The following is a 22,832-nucleotide window of genomic DNA, read 5'->3' on the forward strand; positions in this document are numbered from 1 at the left end:
TATGTGCGCGCGCTCGCGCGCGCTTATTACGCGTAAAATTCTGCGCAGTAAGGATGCGCAATGCAATACAGGGCAATGACCTTAACTTCTCGACACGCTTTGGTGTTCCGCATGCCGGTTATCCATGTTTAACTGTTATTTAATTTACAATATTCGATTCAGCGTTTGTTTACATTGGACCTGAAAAGCCCCATAAGGGGAGTTGTCAACCTCGTTTCCAGGGTCTCTCTCTCCCCGCCCCGGGAACGAGGTTTGGGAGTTGTCAATCAAGTTTCTTTCTCCTTTACTTTGTTGAGCTTATGTCTTTTGAGAGTTTTACAGGCTTTGCCATTATGGAAGGTCAAGCTGAAAAACTTTTTTTCTTGTACTGCATACTAAGACAGAAGCAAACGAAACCAGTGAAGAGATGCTGGACTTGTAAAACTTCCTTACATTTCCTTGTTTTCTTTCCTTGAAGGCAAAGACCGCCAGTTGTGCAGTGTGGATCTTAAACAGCTTACGACCCGAGCGCGTCAAGTAAACTCTGCTGTACCACTCACTACACTGAGCTCACAGGGAATAGAAAAGATCACAAACTGCCATTTGTTCGCTGTCGGACAGGTTTGTTCATGATTAATAATGGTAATAGAACTGAGTGGAATCCGATTCGGTCTGTAATCATACCAGTGATTAACAAAATCGGACGACCCCGTAGCGAGAGTCCGATTTGTTTAATCACGAGTATGACAACAGACAGAATTCGACCACACGAAGTCCTATTACCAATTCATCATAAGTATAACAAAATTCGATGAAAAAATTTACACAAGCAAATCCTGTTGAGGATTTATCCTGACCTCACTTTGACAAAAAAGCAATTTTTAAAACTGAAGGATTTAAGAATATCAAGGCGTATTCAGTCACAATAAGGAACCAAATAAAGAGTGCGCGCAAAAAGCGAACTTTGTTATTTGATACCTTGTAATCGGACATCTGGTTTATTGGACACTTAAACTGCACGCGCTCCAATTTGGTGAAAAAAGAACGTGCTAAGAACCAATGAGATTCGAGAATTTTGTTATAGTTATGATTAAGAGTGCAATAAAAACCGTTTTACCGTAAATCACGTTGGATTTACTGTTGTTTTTTCATCTTCTTCAGTGTGAGGATAATTACTACGTTTGCGCTGCGACACCTAACAGCATCCTGTTATTGCGATACAACGCCAGCATTGGGACGTTTTGTACCCGCAAGGTAAGGAAGCACAACTTTCTGTGAGCGGATTAAACTACAAGTATTCTTTCGCTAATATTTTTTGTACACATTGCGTGCCTGTTTCTATTCGCAGGAGATCGAGACCAGCGAGCCATGTAACTGCATTCATTTTAGCAAGAGTCACGTGATCTATGGAACTGGCAAGTTCTACAGCTTGGATATCAAGCAACACACTGTTAAAGGTTTGAAAATAAAATGATAATATGTAAATAAATAAATGATACATTTCCACGAAATTACAGAGTGATCGAGCATTTATTAATTCTTTTCAATTTTTTTCAGAATTTCTTGACTCCAAGGACCCTTCATTAGCGTTCGCAGTGTATGGAGCCTCGCAGCTGAACATCTTTCCTATTGCAGTGCTGGATGTAACCACTGCAGGCTCAAACAAGGAAGAGCTGCTACTTTGTTTTAACGGTAAGCTATCAACAGCATACCGCTGAACATTGCTGACGGGCCAAACAAGTTTTGATGTTTTGTAAAATATCTTGCGTGACCGAAAAAAGAAAAAAAAGGTCGGATAGAATTGGTTGTTGGAGTACCACGCCATTGCGCGAAAAGTTACAGTAAGTAGACATCCGTTGAAATTGTACCGCACAACAGCCTCAGGAATTCAGAAGTGAACACCCCGGCGGTGTTATTCAGACGGCATTGCGCGCAATTTTCCATGAACTGTCCAGGTATTGAAGCAAACCACCTTTCCGTTAATTTAGCTTTTTACGCGAAATTCAACTTCTCGTAGTTATTTCCAAAACGGACCCCATCAATACCATTTATAACCTAACACGATGCTGAAGAAAATTTGAATAAATCTTTTGTGTTTTTAGAGTTTGGCGTGTTTGTGAACAGCTCTGGTTGTCACAGCAGGAAAAAGCCTTTGATGTGGTGCAGACTGCCGCTTGCTTTTGGTGAGTTCCACCGGTCCCATGAGCAAGATTTCTGCTTTTCCTAATTATTCCTAAGTTCTGCGTAAACATACTACACCGTTACTTATAATATTTTTTTTTTTGTTCCAACAGCTTACAGTGAGCCATTCCTGTTTGTCACTCATTTTAATTCCATTGACGTCTGTGAAATTCCACCAAGTACTGCTGAAAATCCCAGGTAAAAAAAATATTTTTTTCCCCTCTATTCCCGCGCCGGCGATTCTCAAGCCTGCAATGCAGGCGTATTTTAGCGCCGAGAGCACATTTCGATTGGGTGAGCGCCATCTTGGATTCGAACTCGGGAGAGGCTTGGGGAGAGATTTAAAAAGCGTCCTGGGGAGTAGGAGTAAGGCTGAATGAAGAGTGTGGCGTCGTTCTCTCGTCTCAACCCTCTACGTTTGCGTCTCCAAGACCAAATACGCGAAAAAAATTTTTTATCCAACGCTCGCCCATAAAAAAAAGCCTGCATTGCATCCGGCAGAGGGGGATGCCGGATGTATTTTTTTGTCTCCAGGTAAATGGGCTATAACCATTTGGGGCTTGTAAGCGGGGGGAGGGGCTTATAACCGGAATTTTACGGTATTCCCTTCGCTCTCTCACGTCTTTTAACTCTTTCTTACAGCCGCTATGTGCACAAGTTTCTGGAAATTCAAAATCCACGGGTCCTTAGTCCAGCGGTATCTCCCGGTGCGGTCTATCTCGCTTCCACGTTACACGAGCAAGTTGAGATGCTGTGTTTCCAAGGCAACGCAGCTCCCGCCAGTGTCTTCCAACCCGAAGACGACGACGATAGCATGTCGATCATTTCCGAGCTGTCACGACTGTCGAGCCCGAGCCGCCGATCGTCGATGTTGGCTCGTTCCCCTTCGTGGAGTCCCGGTTCTGCCCGAGTGAAGTCGTTGAAAGGCATTTGTCCTAAGAAGAGCAGCTCATTTCGCACAGTTAAACCTCTGACAGAAGAAAACATGTGACTGCAATAATCTTTTGCTCAATAATTGAAAAACTACTAATAGCAGTTTAATTTTAATCTGCTGATAATAGAAGCAATGAAAAAAGTAAACTCAACGTTTACCCGTGCACGTTCCAGTACTAGACAGTTTAATACGTTATACAGGGTTCGAAAACCTGGAAAGTCATGGAATTTTTTGAAATTCATTTTCCAGGCCTGGAAAGTCATGGAAAGCGGTATTGATTGTACAAAATAAATTAGGCAGGTTATTTTTGTCAAGAAAACGGTAACAGCGTACCCGAAATCAAGATGATTTCTGTTCCAAGAAAAAAATTCAAATTAGGTCATGGAAACTTTGAAAAGTCGTGAAAAAGGTCATGGAAAGTCGTGGAATTTCAGAAGCTCAAAAGAGTACGAACCGAGTGACATTTGATATGCTATTGGGTAATAGCTTTAGTGTGCACACTTAGAATTTACAATAATTTGCCTACCAGTATTTTAGAAGTCGAACCTTTGATTACTTTACGGGTCACTCGCACCGCAAGGCAGTATCGAGTTTTGCTAGAAAATACGGCGTTTGTGCCCATTAGTCCGTAAGTGACGCGGTCTCAAAGAAGCTAACAGCTAGAGATAGCAAGTCAGTAACTGAGACACTTGTAAATCAATTTTAATAAGCGGGGAGTTTTTTGTTACAGTAGAATCTCGATTTCTCGAACCTCTGTGAGAAACAAAAATTGCTTGAAGAAATCTGGGGTAAAATTACCTTAAAAGTATTATCCAACTGCTTCGAGAAATCGGGAGTTTCGAGAAACCGAGGGTTTAAAAAATCGGGATTCTACTGCAGTTTGCAAGGGTTTCAAACTACTGATCGGTCAGTCATTCCTAGTACAGGATTTCCGGAAACCCATCAGATTTATTTTGTTTAGTACTATGTGCTACGGAGAAAAATTGCTGAAACTCGCTTCATTTAAAACCCGTGAATGGTATTTGCCTTGAAAGAGGGGCGTTTAGTTTGTAGATAGGAAGATTGAAATGTCTCTTGTTGTCTACTTAGAGAGTATAAAATCACTGTACTTTCGAGAGAAAAAGAGTTAATTACTCTTGGTTTACTTAACCAAGAAATGTATATATAGTAAATCACTGACAACATGAAAGTTATCCGTAAACTTTCGAACCTCGTTGAAGCTCTTTTAAACGAGAGAAACATATGGGACAGATCCCAGTCGATTATGTAGTATAGAAGTAAAATTAAAAATTAACTTTTGGTTAATGCTGCACTCACCGTGGTAGGCATATTGCCTCTAGCTTTAGTGTTAAAGCGCACCAGCGTGGGAAAAGGTTCCTTCTTGTCCGTTTATCATTTGAAGGATTACGTGGTTCTAGCCCCAATTCAAGATCAAATGCGTTAAGCAAGTCGTGCCCCACTCTTTTCAGTGTCTCTATGCGATTATAGTCTTAAAGTACAAGAAAGACACAAAGAAATCCTTCACCTGTAGTATGGTAGTTTATTGATAATTTTTAATACAGAAAATAAATAACAGATTTTTGATTTGTGTTGCTTCTATCTGTTATCAGTACACTGTTTACAGACCTATTTTCTCGTATTTTTTCTTCAGTCGTTGAACACAGAAAAAGTATTGAGAGAGCACTGGACGCCAGCTCGCGCTCGCTGTTTCTCTCGTATTCTTTTGCGTTGGATAAAAAAGAGAGACGCTGTGAACAGTTTAATAATTGTATCGTGATTTGTATAATCAATGATTTCGCACTGTTCAATTTGTGAAATACCGTAAACGTCCAAAAAACAAGCTCGATAAACCTGCATGACCAAAAAACGTTGCTATCCAGTTGTAAGGCCTCGCCTTTTTGACTGTGCTCCTCAGCCGTTTGCCTTATCAGTTGCAGACGTTTACTTAACGTAGAGTCTGTGGACAGAACCTCTCCACCATTTTTGTTCCGAAAGACCGCGATTCCTGGCCAAAAGGATCGCAGCCTCTGCGAACGAGAATGCCTCTGGCTACAGGCTGCAAGATCCAGTATTTGAACTCCCCGGGTCTCACAGGACGTGAACACTCCACTTGGGTTTTCCAAACGGACAAATACCATGTCAGCCCCTCTGTGGATGTGAATACCCTGATGATAAGTAACAATGCCCACAGTACACTGGTTTAAGCGTGATTCTCTTGAATCACGTGTCACTCCACCCAAGATATCTTGGGTTTTCCAAACGGACAAATACCATGTCAGCCCCATCACAGTCTACGGGTTGAGAAGCACGGGACCAAACAGTGAGTGAGTCCATGTGACCTGGCCAGTTTGGTAGCTGAACACGTGACACGCAGCGAAAACGTTCTCCAAGTTGAAGCTGAAAGGCACGTGATGTAGTTTGTCCCCAGGGATTGGCCGAGAGTGTCTCGCCGAACAGTTCACCAATATGAATGATAGTATTTCCTTTATAGTGCTTCAGACAGTCCAGTGAAAATGAACAGTCCTCTGACAGACAAAAAATAAAACACCACAGATTTCAGTTCCTTCCTTTTTATGTTTTAAAAATCAGTGAACAGCAAAAGGATGCCTCCTAGCTTGTGAATACAGCCCTTTTTTCATCACTTGCTGCTGTATATGCAGGCTAAAATAGATTCACAGTAGCAAGTGTTGCTGTACGAATGAAGAGTTTTCCACGCAAAAATTGGGGCAGGGGCAAACCCCTCCTCTTATTCGGTGTTCCCTTACTCAATTTTTGGGCACACAAAATGCAGGAACGCTTGCAGTGCACTTACCATGCCTATCATCAACAGCTTGCAGTCTTCCATTAGATAGTTATGACTGTGGACCCCCTTTTAATGCGAAAGCGGTTTTGAACAACACTTTGCTTTATGGAGACTTATGCCCACTCCCTATTTCTTTGATTTTCAGAACTTTGATGCCAGTATGGGTTTTTATGTACCTTATTGTTACTTTTTTTGCGGGACTTAATTTTCGCAATATTTTCAAAAAATCGCAAAATTAAATACCAGCGAAAATTTATTTTAAATGTTTTCTATTTTTTTATGTCTCATTTGCCGAGAATGTGTTAAGTTGATCACAATAGTTATAGGATCCTGGGTCCGCAATGCGTACAAAGGAATAGATTATTGTCGGCTATATAAGACATGTACTTCCAGTTTGGACTCTAATCAGTAAAAAACCGGAACTTACATGTAAAAGAAGTGAGATTAACTGTATATCCTTACCTTCATGATCAGGCCAGCTTAGTAGCAAAGCCCTGTCTTCATGATCACACAAAATGCTTGGGCTCCCATCCTGGAAAAACAACAAGAACAACATGAAAATGTCCCTGGACTAATGCAAGACAACTTTCAGAAACATTGTTTTAAATTGTTTAAAGCTGTTCCAATTTTTGCAATAAATTGACACCAAAGAAAAAAGGGTCACCAAATGTCACAGGTGAAATTTCCACTAAACCTGCCATTGGGTAATTCTGTTTTTTATTTTAGGTAGACTGGAAATAAAGAACACCTGATTGTAGGTTAAATTTTCTTACAAGAACTCATGGGTCATCAAAAACATAACAATGTATCAAATCAAGTTTAATTTATCAAGTACAAATCCAGTGTACAGCATAATATATTATTGCACAGGTATCCTGAATTGTTTTTGAATAAGGAAATATAGTTGTGTTTATTTGAGGTTATCACTTTCAGGGCCTCATTACTTTTGGCAACCTCATTCCCAGGGGCTCCCCCCCCCCCCCAGAGTAAGAGAGAGAGGGGTGTGGGGTTGTACTTTTGGAACTTTACAGTAAACATATGCAACCAAAAAAATACCATAATCTCTATGTATCTCATATCAGCTGGGTACACTGTGTTCTGATCAAATGCTATGATGTCTGCTCCCCGCTCTTGGAGAAGAAACTCCCAATACCCATTTCCCTAAAAAACATGATAAGCAAACTGAGTATGAAGCTTGAATTTACCAACGGGCTGAATTTGAGGGGGAGGGGTGAGTTCAAACCAAAAAATTCTTCCGTAGGAGGGGTTTGGATGTTTTGTGGACCAATATTTTTAGCAGTGGAGGTCTCGTTTAGGGTTGCATGTCAAGAAAGGAACAGGGATGTTTGTTGTCTTGCTTAGGGGTATAAATATTATGGAATGGCGATATTTGTTGGCTGTCATGGTCTTGCTTACCTCACCTGTTGCATGTGATGGGAAAAAAGAAGTACTGTGATACTGTTTTAATAGTCTGTACCAATTAGGGTCGTGGGAGGCACAGTGTCCTAATGGTTGGCACGCTAGACTCCAAGTCAAACGGCCGGCGTTCAAACCCTGGCTTAGACTTGCCACAAGTCGACCTCACGAGTTTTCAGAGTAAATAAGTGAGCGAAGCAAGCCTTTTAGGCCGCGAAGCGGCCGTGCGAGTGACGAAGTCGAGAGAGGTCGACTTGTCTTGCTTGAAGGGTTTTCGTTTGCGTTTCGCGCCAAAAATGGGGAGTATCAATTTCCAAGGGGGTGGAGTTTAGCTGTTGCGTGACTTACGCCTGGTATCTCGGATTTCGCGTTGCAAGTCCTTGACTCGCTATCCACACCAAGAAAGGAGTCTCCAGAAACCCTGTTCGCAGGCTACGGTTGGAGCAAAAACAAAAACATCTCTCCCAGAAAGATAAGCTTCTATTGTTTTCGCTGGTAGTCACGCAAACCTGAATAACTGGTGGCCTTGACAGCATCATCTATCGCTTTCGAAATTGACCCCATGTTAAATGTTTGACCGCAAGTCACGTTTCACTGCGCTTAATCCCTTGTGATTGACACTTCTGTCCTAAGGGCTTCTCTGATTGGTCTACGCTCAGCGACCCGTTTTTGGATCGCTAAAAGTGGCGCGATTCAAGTATGAAAAGTCCTTCGTCCCGGCGCGCCATAATAAACAAGACAAAGGACTTTATTGAAAGTCTAACCCTGGCTGGGATGCTGCGTTGTGTTCTTGGGCAAGATACTTTACTCTCACAGACAGTACCTCTCTCCACCCAGGTGTATAAATGGGTAACAGCCAATTTACATGCTGGGGGGTTTCCCTGCAATAGACAAGTTAAGCATCCCATCCAGGGGAGAGTAGCAATACTCCTAGTTGCTCAATGCTACAGAAACCAGAATAAGCTCCGGCTGTATGGGCCACTTGGCTCAGACACAGACTTTACCAATCAGGCTCAGAAAAATGGTCTCTTTTGGGATCAAAATAGCTTAAGACACACCCAGATTGGTGGGGGTCTCCTTTAGGGTTTAGTTCAAATTTTCCAATAAGCACCCCATCTCTTTCATATCGAAGTACTCCTACCTGGCCACATTTTATGTGATAATTTCTAATAAAGGTTGTACTACCCAGAGCACAGAAATACTCACAGCACCTGCAGAGATGAGAGGAACTTTTAAGTTCAAGATGTGTTCAAGTGCCTGCTGGCAAGGCACAGAAAAAGAAAACAGGATCTGCAGTGTCTGACATGAACTCCTGTCATCTACATTCCTAAAACAACAAAGCAACCATATGTAATATAATGAAATTATCCATCTTTATTATATTACAAGCAAGAAAAAGACAACTGATTGTCTGCAAGAACAAGCTGTAAATGACTTGAAACTGCAGGAAATTCCATAACTTGTAGTCACTAAGCCATTATATAGGGCATACGTGTATGTGTATGGTTTTGGCTTACGGTAGCTAGCTTTTGGATGAAAGCATCAATAATCCTGCTGTGTTTTGCCGTGGTGAATTCGTTAGCTCTCCCTCAAATCAAGGGACTTCCCTTCATCACCCCCCTTCCCCAACCGAAGGATAAAATTGATTCCTTCCGGTCTGATTTTTTTTTTTTTTTTTTTTTTTTTTGGGGGGGGGGGAGGCGAACCCTTTGAGAAAACTTCTCTACCCTCCCTGCGCCCTGCCACACCCCTTCCCCCCTTTCTTTAATATCAGCTTTTTTGACAAAAGTCTTGACCGGTCGTATTTCAATGAATCGGTACGGGATTGGACGGATCATGAATGGAACGTTCCATCAGGACTAGCTACAGTAAACCATTAAATTATTTTGAAAGTTTGTTTACCTTATCCAAGAATTTAAAACCCTTCTCACTTGGTCGTCCATTGAAACGTCGCAAAAACGGTGAACTTCACTTGGAGCGTATTTCATTTTCCACTTGAAAATTTCGTAGTAGATTATTTCTCCATTTCTTTTTCTCTGTTGAAGCGTTCTATACGATAAATGATCTGGTATCTTTGAAGGCGACGGAGACGAAAAAGCCGCCATATTGGTAACATGAGTCATCGGCACTGATGGCCAGCGTCCAACCACCGTTGCGTGGAAACCACGTCACGTGATCAGACTCGCTTGGGTGCAACTCTTTTGCAAGCCGCCATTTTGAAGAGTACGACGCGAGGATTGCGTTGTGTATCCGTGTTTTACTTGCAATCAGACGCTTTTTATTGATTGCAGTAACTTCAGCCTCGTTCAAAACAGGCCCACATTCTTCTGCTTGGCTTTTAATATCGTTGTAGTCCAACATTTTTGCGTTTTAAACCATGAGCTGCCGTGTTTATTTGGGAAGACTGCCGTACGGCACGAGGGAACGCGACGTCGACAAATTCTTCCGCGGCTACGGAAAACTGCGAGAAATCAACTTAAAGAACGGATATGGATTTGTGGTAAGGTGTTTCAATCTGCTTTGTTCGCTTTTTTACTGGTTTAAAATCAGTGGATAGTGTTTTTTTATCAGGAAAATGACAGTTCTGGAGGGAGAGCACATGGTCGAAAAGCTTCATGAATAAATTATGTTGATTTTGGTCATTGAATGACAGGACGTAACAAATCGATAATTCCGATACTCGATAAAAATCAATAAAAATCGATAAACATCGATAAGTAATTAACTAATTAGTATCGAAAATCGATCAAAATCGATGACCCAATTCTTTGTGATTATCGATTTTGATCGATTTCACTAATTAAAGTTCGATTAGTATCGATTGCGTTCGAAAAGTATCGATTGTGTTCGATTAGTATCGATTTCAAACGATTTGTATCGATTTCGATCAGACTATTGGAGAAGAAAAGCTACCGTTTTTTTGTGTGTGTGTTCAATCAATCCTGAAGTGTGACACTGAAAGAAATGCAGTCGCTTAGCCTACAAGTTTTGCTAACGGCCAGTCAGGTCAGTTCGGCAACGTTTATTTTCGAACGAAGAATAAAACATGGTCAATCTTATAAAACAAAGAATATCAGAATATGTCATGAGTACACGCGACGTAACCTACGACGTTCGTCAGCGACACAATTTATAGACGAAACAACCGGTTAAATACCCGCAAACGATTCCATTTTACACTTCATATTAATTACGTTTGTTTGAACAATCTTTTATTTACAATGATCAGATCACAGGAACCGATCAGATCACTTTCAGACTTGACGTTAATTACTACAGTACCGCTCGCAAATAAGCGTCCCAAAACATACGCGAAAAACGCGTATGCTTTTGCACATATGCGCATATGCGTATCTGCGTATATGCGTCTGCGTATGTGTGTATACGCGTATGCTCATCAGTATGTATGAGCAAGCTTATTGTTTTTTCTTTTGTCCATAGTTTATTGTTCTTTCGATGGCTTGCTATTTCTTCTTTTAGAGATCGCCGATTTATGCAAAATAGAAACGGAGAAATAACTTTTTCGTTACTTGACTTACCGGCCTTACCTTTATGATAAATGTTGACGGCGCATCATATAAACTCTAATAGAACTTAGTTTCTACTCATTGGAATCACTTTTCCAGTTTGAATCGCCCATTTACGCCAAATAGAACCAGAGATATTTTTTTCGCTTCTAAGCCGTGTCGCTTCAATAGGCAATTAATTCATAAACAGTCTCGCCGGCGCGTGCGACCCTTGTGAAGAGACCAAAAGTTTATGTTGTAAGAAATGTTAAAAAACAAGATCAATGTTGACGGCGCATCATAAACTCTAAACTCTAAACTCAAGTCGGCAAACGAAACATTCCACATGAAAAACATCGGAGCCGTAAAGCCTTCCCGTGAATATTAAATTGAAAGGCAGACTTGTGACGCGCCATCGCGTCTAGCTTGAAATGAACTTGTTTTATTTTTTTGTGAATTTAGCATAAAATTCCCAGAACCTAAATTCTTCTTGAATGAAACTTGTCTTTATTACTAACACAGATAACGGCATCAATTGTTATTACAGCTTTAGAGGAGTTAAACAAATTTTGCTTTTTTAAAGCGGCCCAGCTAAAAAGAGTCCAAAAGTTGGCAAAATTTGCATATGTCAAAAGTAATTTGAAACCTTTCGAATAAACTCCATCGTAAATAAATGTAACACAACGCCGCACGCAAGTATCCGATTTAGATTCTTTCATACACATTTAACTGCGTTTTTCTAAAGAAAACTAAATGACAGATTGAACTTTAAGGTTTAATATTTGCGTCTTAAGTCATAACACAAACAATTCGTACGCGTGACATTACACACGTGCTTCATGTTTTGTCGGAAGATTGCCTGATCGCAGGTTATGTTTGTCCTGATTCGGCGGAACCGAGCTAACTCCAACTCGGTTTCTTCTTAAAGTTAAGAAGAAGAACACTAAAGAAACTTCCTCGTCTTTAACCTGATGTGGTCAAAGAGTCGAAAATATGCAACAGTTATTTTACATCTGCAGCGAATTCTGCTTTCGATGTCAGCGAGATATTTCCGTGAATGTTTCGGAAACGCACTGTTTTATACCATTATGAACTTGGAACTTTCGGTAAGTAATAAAGATTTTATCATTCGATCGACCAACGCTGTTTTATAATTTTCTCGCAAAGAAACTTTATTTGTTTTCTCCAACAATACAACACAATGAGAACCAAGAGCAATGAATAACAAAGAACTGCGTATGTGCTTACGCTTCATTGCATAAGCGCGTCTGCGTATGTGCGTCTGCGTATGTGCGTATAAGGTGCGTATACGATGGACGCTTATTTCTGAGCGGTACTGTATCTTCATTGTGTTTTATATCTCAATAACAGTAACTTCGTGTGATTATCGATTTTGATCGATTTTCGATACTAATTAGTTAATCATTTATCGAAAAATATCGACTAATATCGATTTATCGATTAGGTTTCCGATGATCAATTTCGATCGATTTGTTACGTCCTGGTATCAAGCAATTACTAGAGGTGGTTGAGCATGTTAAATTTTAGCAAAATTAGCTGTATAGTATACTACAGTACCGCCCGAAACTACTTACCCATTTGCCGCGGTTATACCTCGGTCAAACTGCAGATTGATACTGCATTCTTGCCTCGGCATAGACGCGGCGTGCCGCGAAAAATCGCCGGTTTTACCGGGGTTTTTTGCGGTAAGCAATACCGCGGTAAACGGTTAGACGCGGTAGAGTTGAATAGGCTTATTTACCTTTTGTTTAGAGTTCATTAAGAACAACAGGCAAGATTTCACGCTTTCACGCTTCGATGATATATCGCACATCTCTCAAATCCAAAGAAACCACCGCTTCAAAGCAGAAATGCAAATACATGTAGCCGGAACGTGACTTTTGAGTTCTTTAAACGTTTAAATGGTCTTAAATGAGCAAAACATCTTTTAGAATAATGTTAGAGCTGCATCGCCACTAGTAAACAAATGTTTCGTGTTCATGTCGTACATAACATGAGTCGGATCAAAGACATGCTGCCCATTGCGCGCGTAGACTGATCTTGGAACTTGTCATGAATGAGTTGCATCGTCTTTAAGCAATATTTTAATAAATAGTTTCTTTGGGTTTTGTTCGTCTGCAACGCAGGCTGTGGTTCAGTGTGAGCACTTTTTTCTTCGCTATAATTTTCACACAACACGGCGGCACGTGCTGCCGGTTCGGAAGCGACGAGCGACGTAAAAATTATATTCGTTCGCCTTCTTTGATTTCCTCGGGCTTCTTTCCATAGTACTTTCAGTTTGGACTCAACGAAACTTTCCGTCGATATTCTCGCTATAACACAGTTACTTTTCACAGCTCTTAGTAAACAAACTCTGAACAGGAGCTGGAGCATGCGTTTAGAATGTTGACATTACATGTAGTCGGCTGTCAAAAAGTTATGCAAATTTCTCTTGAAATTTGACCCGTGCATCGGAGAAGTGAATTTTCCTTTCGACACCGCTTAGTTCGTCTACAACGCAGGCTACACCGCTTAGGAACGCTTCTCCTCGGGTTATTCTTTACCTTCGAAGCAAAAAAAACGAGAACTTTCGTTCACGTATTAAAACAAGATTTCTCAGCCTAGATTCTTTCGGCACGCTCCGAGACTTGTTTGCTAACTGATTGTCAATTGTCGATATTATTGTCGGTGGCGTCACGGCGTAGTGATAAAATGATAACTCCGGTTTTATTCGGCGTAAATCGGTCATTTAAACGGTGAAATGATCTCTATAGGGAGAAACAATGTTCTATGAAAGTTTTTATGATGCGTTTTGGACATTTATTAACTTTTTTGCAAGATACAGATTCTGTGTTTAGAACTCGCCGGAGAGTCTCGTTTGCTGAAATGTCCTTTGTTATGTACCCGGGTTTTGTCGAGTCACGGCAAGTTAAGTAGCGAAAATAATGATATCTCTAGTTCTGTCCGGCCTTATTCGATGATTTAAACAGTGAAATGATTTCTGTAGGTAGAATTTATGTTCTGTGAAGTCGTGAACATTTTTGCAAGTTCAAGTTTCGCTCTGGCGAGCGCCGGCGGCTTGTCTGCTGATTGCCAATTGTAAACATTATATCTCTGGTTCTATTTGGCGTAAATCGGTTATTAAAACGGTCAAACTACACTGAAACTAGCAATATGAACATAGTTAGTAGAAGAAAAGGTGTTTTATCGAAGTTTCTATGAACATTTTATCACTTTTTGCAAGATAAAGTTTTGGTCTGAGCGGTACTGTATCCGTAGTTGAGAAGTAGTTCCGTCGACGGATTGTTAAACTTGAATGAATTACTTTTCACGACTTGAGGGAATTAAACCGAAAACAATGGCTTGACATTCCCTATCAGTAACTATTGTTTCTTCACCGCGGTATAATGCGTCTTGCTTACCGCGGCGTTCGGTCACGTTCGTCCAAGACGAGGTTGAGCTTTCTGCGGCACCGCGGCGGATTCGCGGCACAACCGCGCGGCAAGGACGAGGTTTCACTGCGTGCTAATGGGTAAGTGGTTTCGGGCGGTACTGTATATGTTTACGCTGAGCTATGTATTTTCTAGGAATTTGAAGACTCGAGAGATGCTGACGATGCTGTTTATGAATGCAATGGAAAAGAGATGATGGGAGAAAGGTGAGCATTCAATTGCAGAAATGAAAATTTGAACTGCTTGAAAAGAACCATTCTTCTTTAAATGCACAAAGTAAATACTTATGTCTGTAATTCATTATAAAACTGTACTACGCAGGGTGAGACAAAAATAAAAAAGGCAGCTTGCCCTTCGGGCAAGCTGTTATTTTATCTTACTAGCCCAAAGCTCTGAGAAGCTAGCCCGAAGGTAATTTGCATAATTAATTATATGCAAATTTAAAATTGTTCTTCGTTTGGAGACAATAAATACATAAATATTCAAAAAGAAAAAGAAAATAATCTTACCACAAGAATTAAAACAAACACATAACGATTTTGTGGCAACTAACTTTGTAGTTTAATGTAGAGGATTGCAAATATGAAGGATCCTGAAGGATACATTTCAAGAGACATAATTCATATGCATACATGACGTACCCAATGCCTGCAATGCATTTTGGGGCATTTTCAAAAACGGTCAGCCATTTGCAAGTTTTACGAAGTGATGGAGTACTTTACGGCAAAGCAATACCATGGATTGGAGAACTATGACTTCTTTTCTTATTGTGAATGCTTTAGAAGCAAAGATCTTCCAATATAATTTTCTGGAAAGACACAATTCCTCAGAAAATGGCGGTTACTCATCTTATCAGAGAGAAATATAGTCACCACGTTCAAGTTGGCGACTATAAAACCAGGAGTTTTTGTCTCCAAGGATGCATTGAGTCACATTTTCGAGCCCCAAATTTTTCCCTCTAGTCTAATTTGTCTGATGCACATTTATTTTTGAAGGTTGTCATAAAAAAAACAATGTTTCTTGCCCGTGTGTTGCTTGTCCGTTGGGCAACTCGTGATCAGAATATACTAGCCCGACAGATATTTCCACTAGCCCCGGGCTATCGGACAGCACTTTTGTCACGCCCTGCTACAATTTCCTGTTGAGTGAGACGCGAACAAAGTTTGGTGACGAGGTTTCAACATAACAACGGCATAATTTATCACAGCATTTCTCCCCCACGAACGTCTGCTCAACTGAGCTGCCACTTCCGTTCACTGGTGTTTAGCCAATCATGGCTCGTCTTCCAATGTCTGGTAAGTGGGACTTTGACTTTAATGCTCCAAAAGCTCAAGTGACAAAACGCTCGATCAAAATAGTGCAGGAAACATAAGCTTTACGCATTATACAGCACAGAAATCTCAAACAAACCTGTAGCTTTCTCATAAATATGTCACAGATATTCATCCGTGATAAGATGTAACGCATCTGACGCCGTCACAGATATTTAAATGCAAGTAATCAATAGCTCACGCAAAGTTTAGACCTTGCCCTTCAGAACGAAAATTTTGAGTGCTTTAGACATGTCTTTTAAACAGAAATGAGCCAAAACAAACTGCTCAGGCAAAACACAAAGCAAATTACAGATTGCTAAAATCTACAAACAGGAAACAAGCAGACCCTCACAGACTTGCGGCTCTATTCAACTTCAAACGCCTGCTAGAAATACAGCATATAGTGCCTTTCAAAAACAAGTAATAATTAAGAAAAAATAAGTCGGAAAACGAAAGAGAACGGCAAATGTCGCGAATGTTTATAGTCGTGTAACCTAACGACGTGAATCGTTTTGCGGAAATTGCCCCGCGGGTGAGCCGCGTCTGTCGAGTTCCATAGACGGATGCTGATTGCCGGCGAACGGAAGTGGCAGCTCGGTTGAGCAGACGTTCGTGGGGGAGAAACGCGTGCAAGCCCAAAGAACGTCTGCGTAGGAGGCTAGCCACCAACCAACTCTCCACCAAAACTGTGTGTATTCCTCATTCTTTTATCCATGAGCCGAGGTGACTTTGTTTGGTGACAAGGTGACCAGCATTTGTAGCTGCAAATGTATGTAACTGTATAAGAAATTCCCTAAGTTTTGTTTAAAGCCTGCACTTAATTGAGTTCTTACTTGTTTCAGAATTCTTGTTGAACATTCTCGTGGGACAGCCAGAGGCTTCAGTGGTGGTCGCAAGTCAAGGGCCAGGGATAAGTAAGTGCAATAAAATTTAAGACATAGTTTTGTTCTACTGCTTGTTTATCATTTTTTTATTACGCTTCATCAGTACGGTCAGATCTCAGTTACACGAGGGTTTGACTGAATAGAGTTCCCCCCCCCCACCCGTTTTCAGATAACGCAATTCTTAGCAGCAATAGTGATATTTGGATAGGCAAAATTTTGTCTGTTACACCCCCCCCCCCCTCCCACCACCTTCCATCAAACAAGGACATGGTTCTCCTTAGTGCTATTTAAACAGGAATTTCAACTCAATATATGATTGTGCAAAGCGTTCTTTTGTCAAAATTAATACAAACAAGTAAAGGTTTTTGTTGTTTGTCTCAATTTTAGGTATGGCCCTCCTGTAAGAACGCCATGGCGAATCACTGTTGAAAACTTATCAACACGCATCAGTTGGCAGGTTAGTTGGGGATAAGGGAAGTCACTTTCTTATTACAAACTGTTTTGTTATCTCAGTGAGCCAGTAAAAACAGCTCACTACATTAATCAACTTGAATCATTTGAGTTAATTAGAGCACAAAAGAGCACATAATTAAATTAAAAAGAGCTTAGTTGGTGAAGGGTTTTTTACGTGCATGTAAGAGTAAAATTGATTTTATTTTTATTTCATTTGTAAAAAGTGTTTGTAAAAAAATGATTCAGTTGCTGTTAACTTGAATTACAGAACAGTGTAGTTCTCTTTTCATTAGTTCTTATTGTAAAATTAACTTTTCACATGTAAATTGTGCAGTCAGAGTTCTTGGGGTTTTGCTGTATTTTTTTTCCAGCTCCCTAGCTCTGCTCGAGTTTTTTTTTCTATGGGAGAATTGTATGTTTGAACCATTCTTATTTAGAAGAAATCTTGGAACGTGCAAAAAAACCCTTTAAGTATGGTTTGATAAGTATTCACTGGATTGCCTTCAAATATTTTCAGTTGCAAGACGCACTTATCATGAGGGTTGATGTGAGGGTAGTCACAGATGCTTAGATGATTCAAACTAGAAGCGTTCCCCTCTGATGGATGAGTGGTTTTGATGCTCAGATGCCATCAGAAGTCAATACATACAGTCATGACGAGACAAGTTTTCACAAAGGCATGACGCAAAAACACTTCTTGGCCAATGACGATTGACGCGTGCGCCCCTGTGCATCGTAAATCAAAGATGCTGGACCCCTCTGAGATTTGAACTGTAGTATTTAAATTTTTCACAGTAAAACACTGTATGGTGACCCTGTTAATTCTTGATGACTGGTTGGGAAAAGCAGAATTTTAGTCTTTGATGCGGATGTTGTGTTACAACATAAATATTTGTTAAAATGAAAGTTAAACCAAGTTATAAAGTAAGGCCAAGTTGTTTGCACTGCTCTGATTGTAAAGAAAGCAAAAGTTCCCTGGTCAATTTTGGCAGCTTTGCAATTAAATAAGACAAGTTAATAATGCAATTGAGTGGCAGCAGGAAGTAAGCCTTTAGAATGGACTGCATTGTTTAACGAACTGGAACTGTTATTATTAGGACCTGAAAGATTATGCACGCCAAGCTGGAGAGGTGACGTATGGAGATGCTCACAAACAACGGCAGGGTGAAGGGTAAGTTCTTCTCGCATAAAGTAATGACAAGATAAGTTTACCACCATCATTCTGCACAACTATAATAGTGTATATACCGTAGTTATTCGATTAAGCACCCTAGGTGCTTATTTAATTTTTGGCACCTGAGGTTGGTTGCTTATTCGAGACTGGGCGCTTATTAAATTTTTACCATTTTTAGCAAGTAGTAAGTTTATTGTGAGACAAAACAGTGAATACCGTATTTATTCGGCTATAAGCCGAGCGATTTTTTCACCAAATTTTACTGAAAACTGGTCAAAACTCAACGAAATTGGGGGTTCGGCTTATAGCCGAGTATTTCGCCGAAAAAATAATTCGATGGTACTAGAAAAGAGTTGAATTTGAATAAAATATTCATCTATAAGCCGAGCGATCATCGACAAAGAAAATTAACAAGCATTTGTAATTAATTCTTGTTCATTACCTTTTATTTAAGTGGCGGCTCCTAAAAGCCATTTGGTTTAGTGAAGCAACGTTAAGAATGAAGTTTAAATAGGTCTTTTCTTCGCTATTTAGGCTGGAACTACTGTGGCCGTCCATCGGGTCGCTCTGGAATATTTTTTGTCGGCGTACGTGATCGTCTTTTGAACGATCGAGAGTATGCGAAATCCTGCATGTATTGAACAACGCAATCTCTTCCACAATTAAATTTTCTTCATGAGCTTGTTTCTGTTCCTTCAGCTTTTAAAAAGTTTTAGGCAGAATCGCCGCTAACGTGACACTTCAAGAGAAGAAAGATTTGATTGTTTTGACTTGCTTTGGCGACGTCAGAAACTGACCAATCAGAAGCTGCTGTTCCCACGCGTTTGGTAAACATTGTAACACGATCTGACAGACGGCGGCTGGATGTAATATTTTTGTTCAAAACTTAAAACTTTTACATGTAATACCGCGACTTCTTTGCTAAGAGAAACCACTTCAGAAGAGTTTGATTTGATTCAGAATACTCGACAAATACCAGGAACAACACAGCGTTTCGTTTTGATGACATCCAAAGTTCACCCGCTTGATCTGTTCGCTGGCGACTTGCGAATTGCAACGAACTGAAGATTCATCCTGTATTGTCTTGCGATTTTGCAGTTGTTTTGAACGGTCTCTACCTCTGCAACAACTTTCAATGTGAAGGTTTAGTTGTTTGAAAACTAGTAGCTTTTGGCATGATGATCGATAACCGCTTAATTCTCAGAAGAATGCGTGATTGTTTGAGATGGGATTCTAAACTCAGGTAAATTTGTTGTCACGCGTATGTACGGTTCTAAACAAATTCATCTTTTATTAGTTTCTTTTGTTGTTTTTTTCAATTGCATACATGTAGTTGCGATTTTACAAATATGTTGATTTGCTGCACGTGGATTGTTTTATGGTTTGAAGGAAAATTTGGGTCTCGGCTTATAGCCGAGTGTTTTGGGTTTATTTTTTGTCAGAGTCGAACTGGTTCTGAAAACCAAACGTTTAGGGTCTCGGCTCATAGCCGGGGTCGGCTTATAGCCGAATAAATACGGTAATAATAAAACGTGAAGACGAACAAAAGCAAAACGTTAACTGATCATTGAAAGTTTTTGTAAAATACTTAGAAAACTCGATCTTCGAAGAAGTCTCTATGTAATACTAAGTCAATTTTCAATTGCAATTTCAATAATCAATACTCCCCTTGTGCACTTCAGGGTTTTTTGAGGGAGGTGGGGTTGAGCGCTTATTCGAGGCTGGGCCCTTATTAACTTTTCCTACCTTCATGGTGGGCGCTTAATCGAATAAAAACGGGGATGTACATCCATGGAGAAAGGCACTGTACAGTGTGAATAAAATATAAGGACAGATCAATGTTCTAATCAAAATTTGTTTTCTGGTCACAGTCGCCTGATTTGAAGCAGGCTTTTAGCCAGGTGGTAGTCCAGGAGTCCTATGGACGACCACTTTTCAGAGAAAATTTATAAGAATAACTGTATACAGAGGTTTCTTTGGCAAATTTGGAAATTTTTAGTTACCTTTGCACTTATAACTGCAGAAAAACACCTTGCATGCTCATCAGGCCCTCCTATGGGGAGGAATCATGCCTCGAAAATATTTTGGACTCCCACTTTTTAAATCCTGGCTAAATGCCTGGTTTGAAGTAAAGTGAAGGCGAGAGGAATCAAATTTTCTTACAGTCTGTTGCATCTGTAAAATGAGCGCAAACATGTTCAAGTGTGAAGGGCTGTCAGTCTCAGACAACATTTTTCACAAGCGCTCACCAAAATGAACTGTCGACTGTAAATTATGTGAAAACTATGTTGTTTGTGCTGTATGTATGTATGTATGTATGTATGTATGTATGTATTTTATTTATTTATTTATTTTAGTTTTTTCATTGATTCTAATAAGAAATTGGTTTGATTTTATACAGCACCTTAGAATTTGCTAATAAGAGAGACTTGAAAAATGCACTCAGAAAACTGGATGGCACTGAGTTGAATGGAAAGCGCATCAAGCTTATTGACGTAAGTGTAGCCATGTAATCTCTGTTAGATACAGTATTTAACTTGCTGTCTTTTTTAAGCGATGACGTAATCGCTTATTGCCATGGCACGACGGGCTCTTTTAGTCTGTCGCGATCGCACAGAAATCAAAATACTCCCGTGCAGTTAAAATGGAACACTACAATGTATAAACGAAGGAAATAAATTATAAATGATGGGATCTATTAGATTTAGTAGACAGAAATTTCTAATTCTTATAATATAAAGGGCCGCTGTGAGCAAGAGACCGTTTGACCTTTCTTTAAAAGCTAGTGCGTATCGTATGTCGTTCATCAGATGTCACACTATAATATAACGCAATCTCTGTTGAGACAACGTAGGGAAATCTAAAAAAATTTAGAATATAAAATAAAATATAACTGTTGTTCAATTGAGCAAATCTACAAAGAAAATGTATTAATTGCATCTTTTTCCTGTGAATTTATAAGTACTGTATTTATTTAAATTCAATCAGATCCTAACTATGCTATGCTATTTATACAATCACTTACATTGTTTCTTATGTTTGAAAAATGTAAGCTGCAGTTGGATAACAGTCTTTTTCACGCACAAGGTGTCAGCTTCTTTTATTTACGATACGTTTTTGACAAAATTTCCTCATAATTATGTAAGACCCCTTGTGAAACGTCATCGCTTCTGCATGCATTGCGTGCCATTTATTTTTTTAGACTGCCTATAATAACAGTTTCTGTATTTTAAATGTAGTGGGAAACATTCAATCCAACTCCCAAATTCATGCACTCTCGGTCTCCAGGAAACTATTTTACAGTCTATATTGTATATATTGTATCTTATTGACCAACGCAAAGGTCATACCAGGAAAATTTCAGACCCAGATCATCACAATACAGATCAAAGACAGTGAGGTCTGTGCAGAAAAAAACGAAGGGCTGATAATCTTCCAGTATGATATCAATCAAAAATTAAAAAAAGAAAAAAATGCATAAAGAAAGATCGATAAAAAGCTGTAGAAACTTTCCGTGGTCGTATACTTGAGCCTTCTAACAGACTGATTTCAGTTTTTTGCCCTATTAGCCATTTTAATCCTGTAATAATTATGTGTTCTTATGTCATTATTTTTTTTTACTATCCACAGGAAAGCCCAAGATCTCGATCACGTTCTCATTCTCGATCAAGGAGCCGATCTAGATCTAAAAACCGATCTCGTTCCAGGTCTCGTTCTCATTCACGATCACGCCACCAGCGCTCTAGATCACGATCACGCAGCAGATCACGATCTCACTCACCACGACGCAACAGATCACACTCCAAGTCGCCCAGGCATTCCAGATCCAAGTCCCGTTCCAAGTCACGATCTCGATCAAAATCCCCGCAGAAGTCCCGGTCTCGATCACGCTCGCGTTCTGCATCTCGATCACCAAGAAATGAGAAAGCTGGGTCTGCTGAGCCAGAAGCAGATGAAAATCAGAATCACAATTCAGCAGATGGTGACAATGAGATGCAGTAAACTGAGCAGTCAGCAGGCTTTCTTAACCTTTGAAAGAACTCTTGTATAGAGATACTGAATTATTGAGGCCACATAAAAGATTTAACTGTCAAGTTTTTTTCTTGTGAGACACCTTAGGATTTTGATCATGCTACTGTATTTATGTTCATGTGTGAGACACTGGCTTAATTGCATTGATAGCTTGTCCTGTTACTTTTAAGGCTGTTACACTGCATGTGTTTTTTTAGACTATTTTGCTGAAAGCTTTGTTTTGTAAATCCCAATATCCGAGTAATAATTAAACAGGATTTTTATGTGTCACGTTTAGTTGATAATGCGATTTGTTCAAATCAAATTGCCCAGTTGTCATTCACCAATTTCAGGATACTGGAAAGGCTTACTGCTTTCAATGTGTTTGCACTGGGTCTTATATAAATATCTCACGAGCTAATCCACTCAACTAGCCCTGAGAAAAACGAGGGTCGCCGCATTGTTTTCGGTTACTTCTCAGCATGGTGCCAGTTTTCCATTATCCATTATTTACGCTCTTGTGAAGAGAGAGGCACTTTGAGATTAAGTGTCTTGCCCAAGAACACAACCCAGTGATCTACCAAGGGTGTAACCCAGACGGCCCAATCCAGATTCCAACTATTGAGTTCTCAGCTGTGATTTGGTTGGTCACACAATGCTTCTCCCCGAGAGCTGCGTGACGACCCGAATAACGCTGCAAAGGATACTAACAATCAGGGCACCCAA

At 40.0% G+C, this 22,832-nt stretch overlaps 3 protein-coding genes across 4 annotated transcripts in view; 2 read left to right on the top strand and 1 right to left on the bottom strand.

The window, feature by feature from the left end:
- Positions 1 to 4,678, top strand: part of LOC144646384 (citron Rho-interacting kinase-like) — a 34,219-nt gene extending 29,541 nt beyond the window's left edge. For both annotated transcript variants that reach the window (XM_078505940.1, XM_078505941.1), the window contains exons 41-47: positions 458 to 600; positions 1,141 to 1,233; positions 1,328 to 1,436; positions 1,537 to 1,671; positions 2,082 to 2,162; positions 2,274 to 2,358; positions 2,803 to 4,678. In XM_078505940.1, the coding sequence (XP_078362066.1) occupies positions 458 to 600; positions 1,141 to 1,233; positions 1,328 to 1,436; positions 1,537 to 1,671; positions 2,082 to 2,162; positions 2,274 to 2,358; positions 2,803 to 3,151 (995 nt within the window). In that variant the 3' untranslated portion in view covers positions 3,152 to 4,678. The remainder of the gene's footprint in view (positions 1 to 457; positions 601 to 1,140; positions 1,234 to 1,327; positions 1,437 to 1,536; positions 1,672 to 2,081; positions 2,163 to 2,273; positions 2,359 to 2,802) is intronic.
- An 86-nt stretch (positions 4,679 to 4,764) lies between these two features.
- On the bottom strand, positions 4,765 to 9,433 carry LOC144646455 (uncharacterized). The gene is made up of 5 exons (XM_078506051.1): positions 9,216 to 9,433; positions 8,520 to 8,640; positions 6,954 to 7,058; positions 6,360 to 6,429; positions 4,765 to 5,619 (listed from the first exon to the last, which is right to left on the bottom strand). Exons 1-5 carry the CDS (start codon positions 9,416 to 9,418, stop codon positions 5,315 to 5,317), a joined length of 804 nt encoding a protein of 267 aa, XP_078362177.1. The 5' UTR covers positions 9,419 to 9,433; the 3' UTR covers positions 4,765 to 5,314.
- Positions 9,434 to 9,513: 80 nt separating this feature from the next.
- LOC144646452 (serine/arginine-rich splicing factor 6-like) lies at positions 9,514 to 22,397 on the top strand. The gene is made up of 7 exons (XM_078506048.1): positions 9,514 to 9,813; positions 14,407 to 14,477; positions 16,427 to 16,498; positions 16,856 to 16,925; positions 18,019 to 18,092; positions 20,497 to 20,590; positions 21,726 to 22,397. Exons 1-7 carry the CDS (start codon positions 9,691 to 9,693, stop codon positions 22,095 to 22,097), a joined length of 876 nt encoding a protein of 291 aa, XP_078362174.1. The 5' UTR covers positions 9,514 to 9,690; the 3' UTR covers positions 22,098 to 22,397.
- Positions 22,398 to 22,832: the final 435 nt, after the last annotated feature.

Source organism: Oculina patagonica, chromosome 3 (assembly GCF_052425735.1).
Source record: "Oculina patagonica isolate OP01 chromosome 3, crgOcupat, whole genome shotgun sequence".
NCBI lineage: Eukaryota > Metazoa > Cnidaria > Anthozoa > Scleractinia > Oculinidae > Oculina > Oculina patagonica.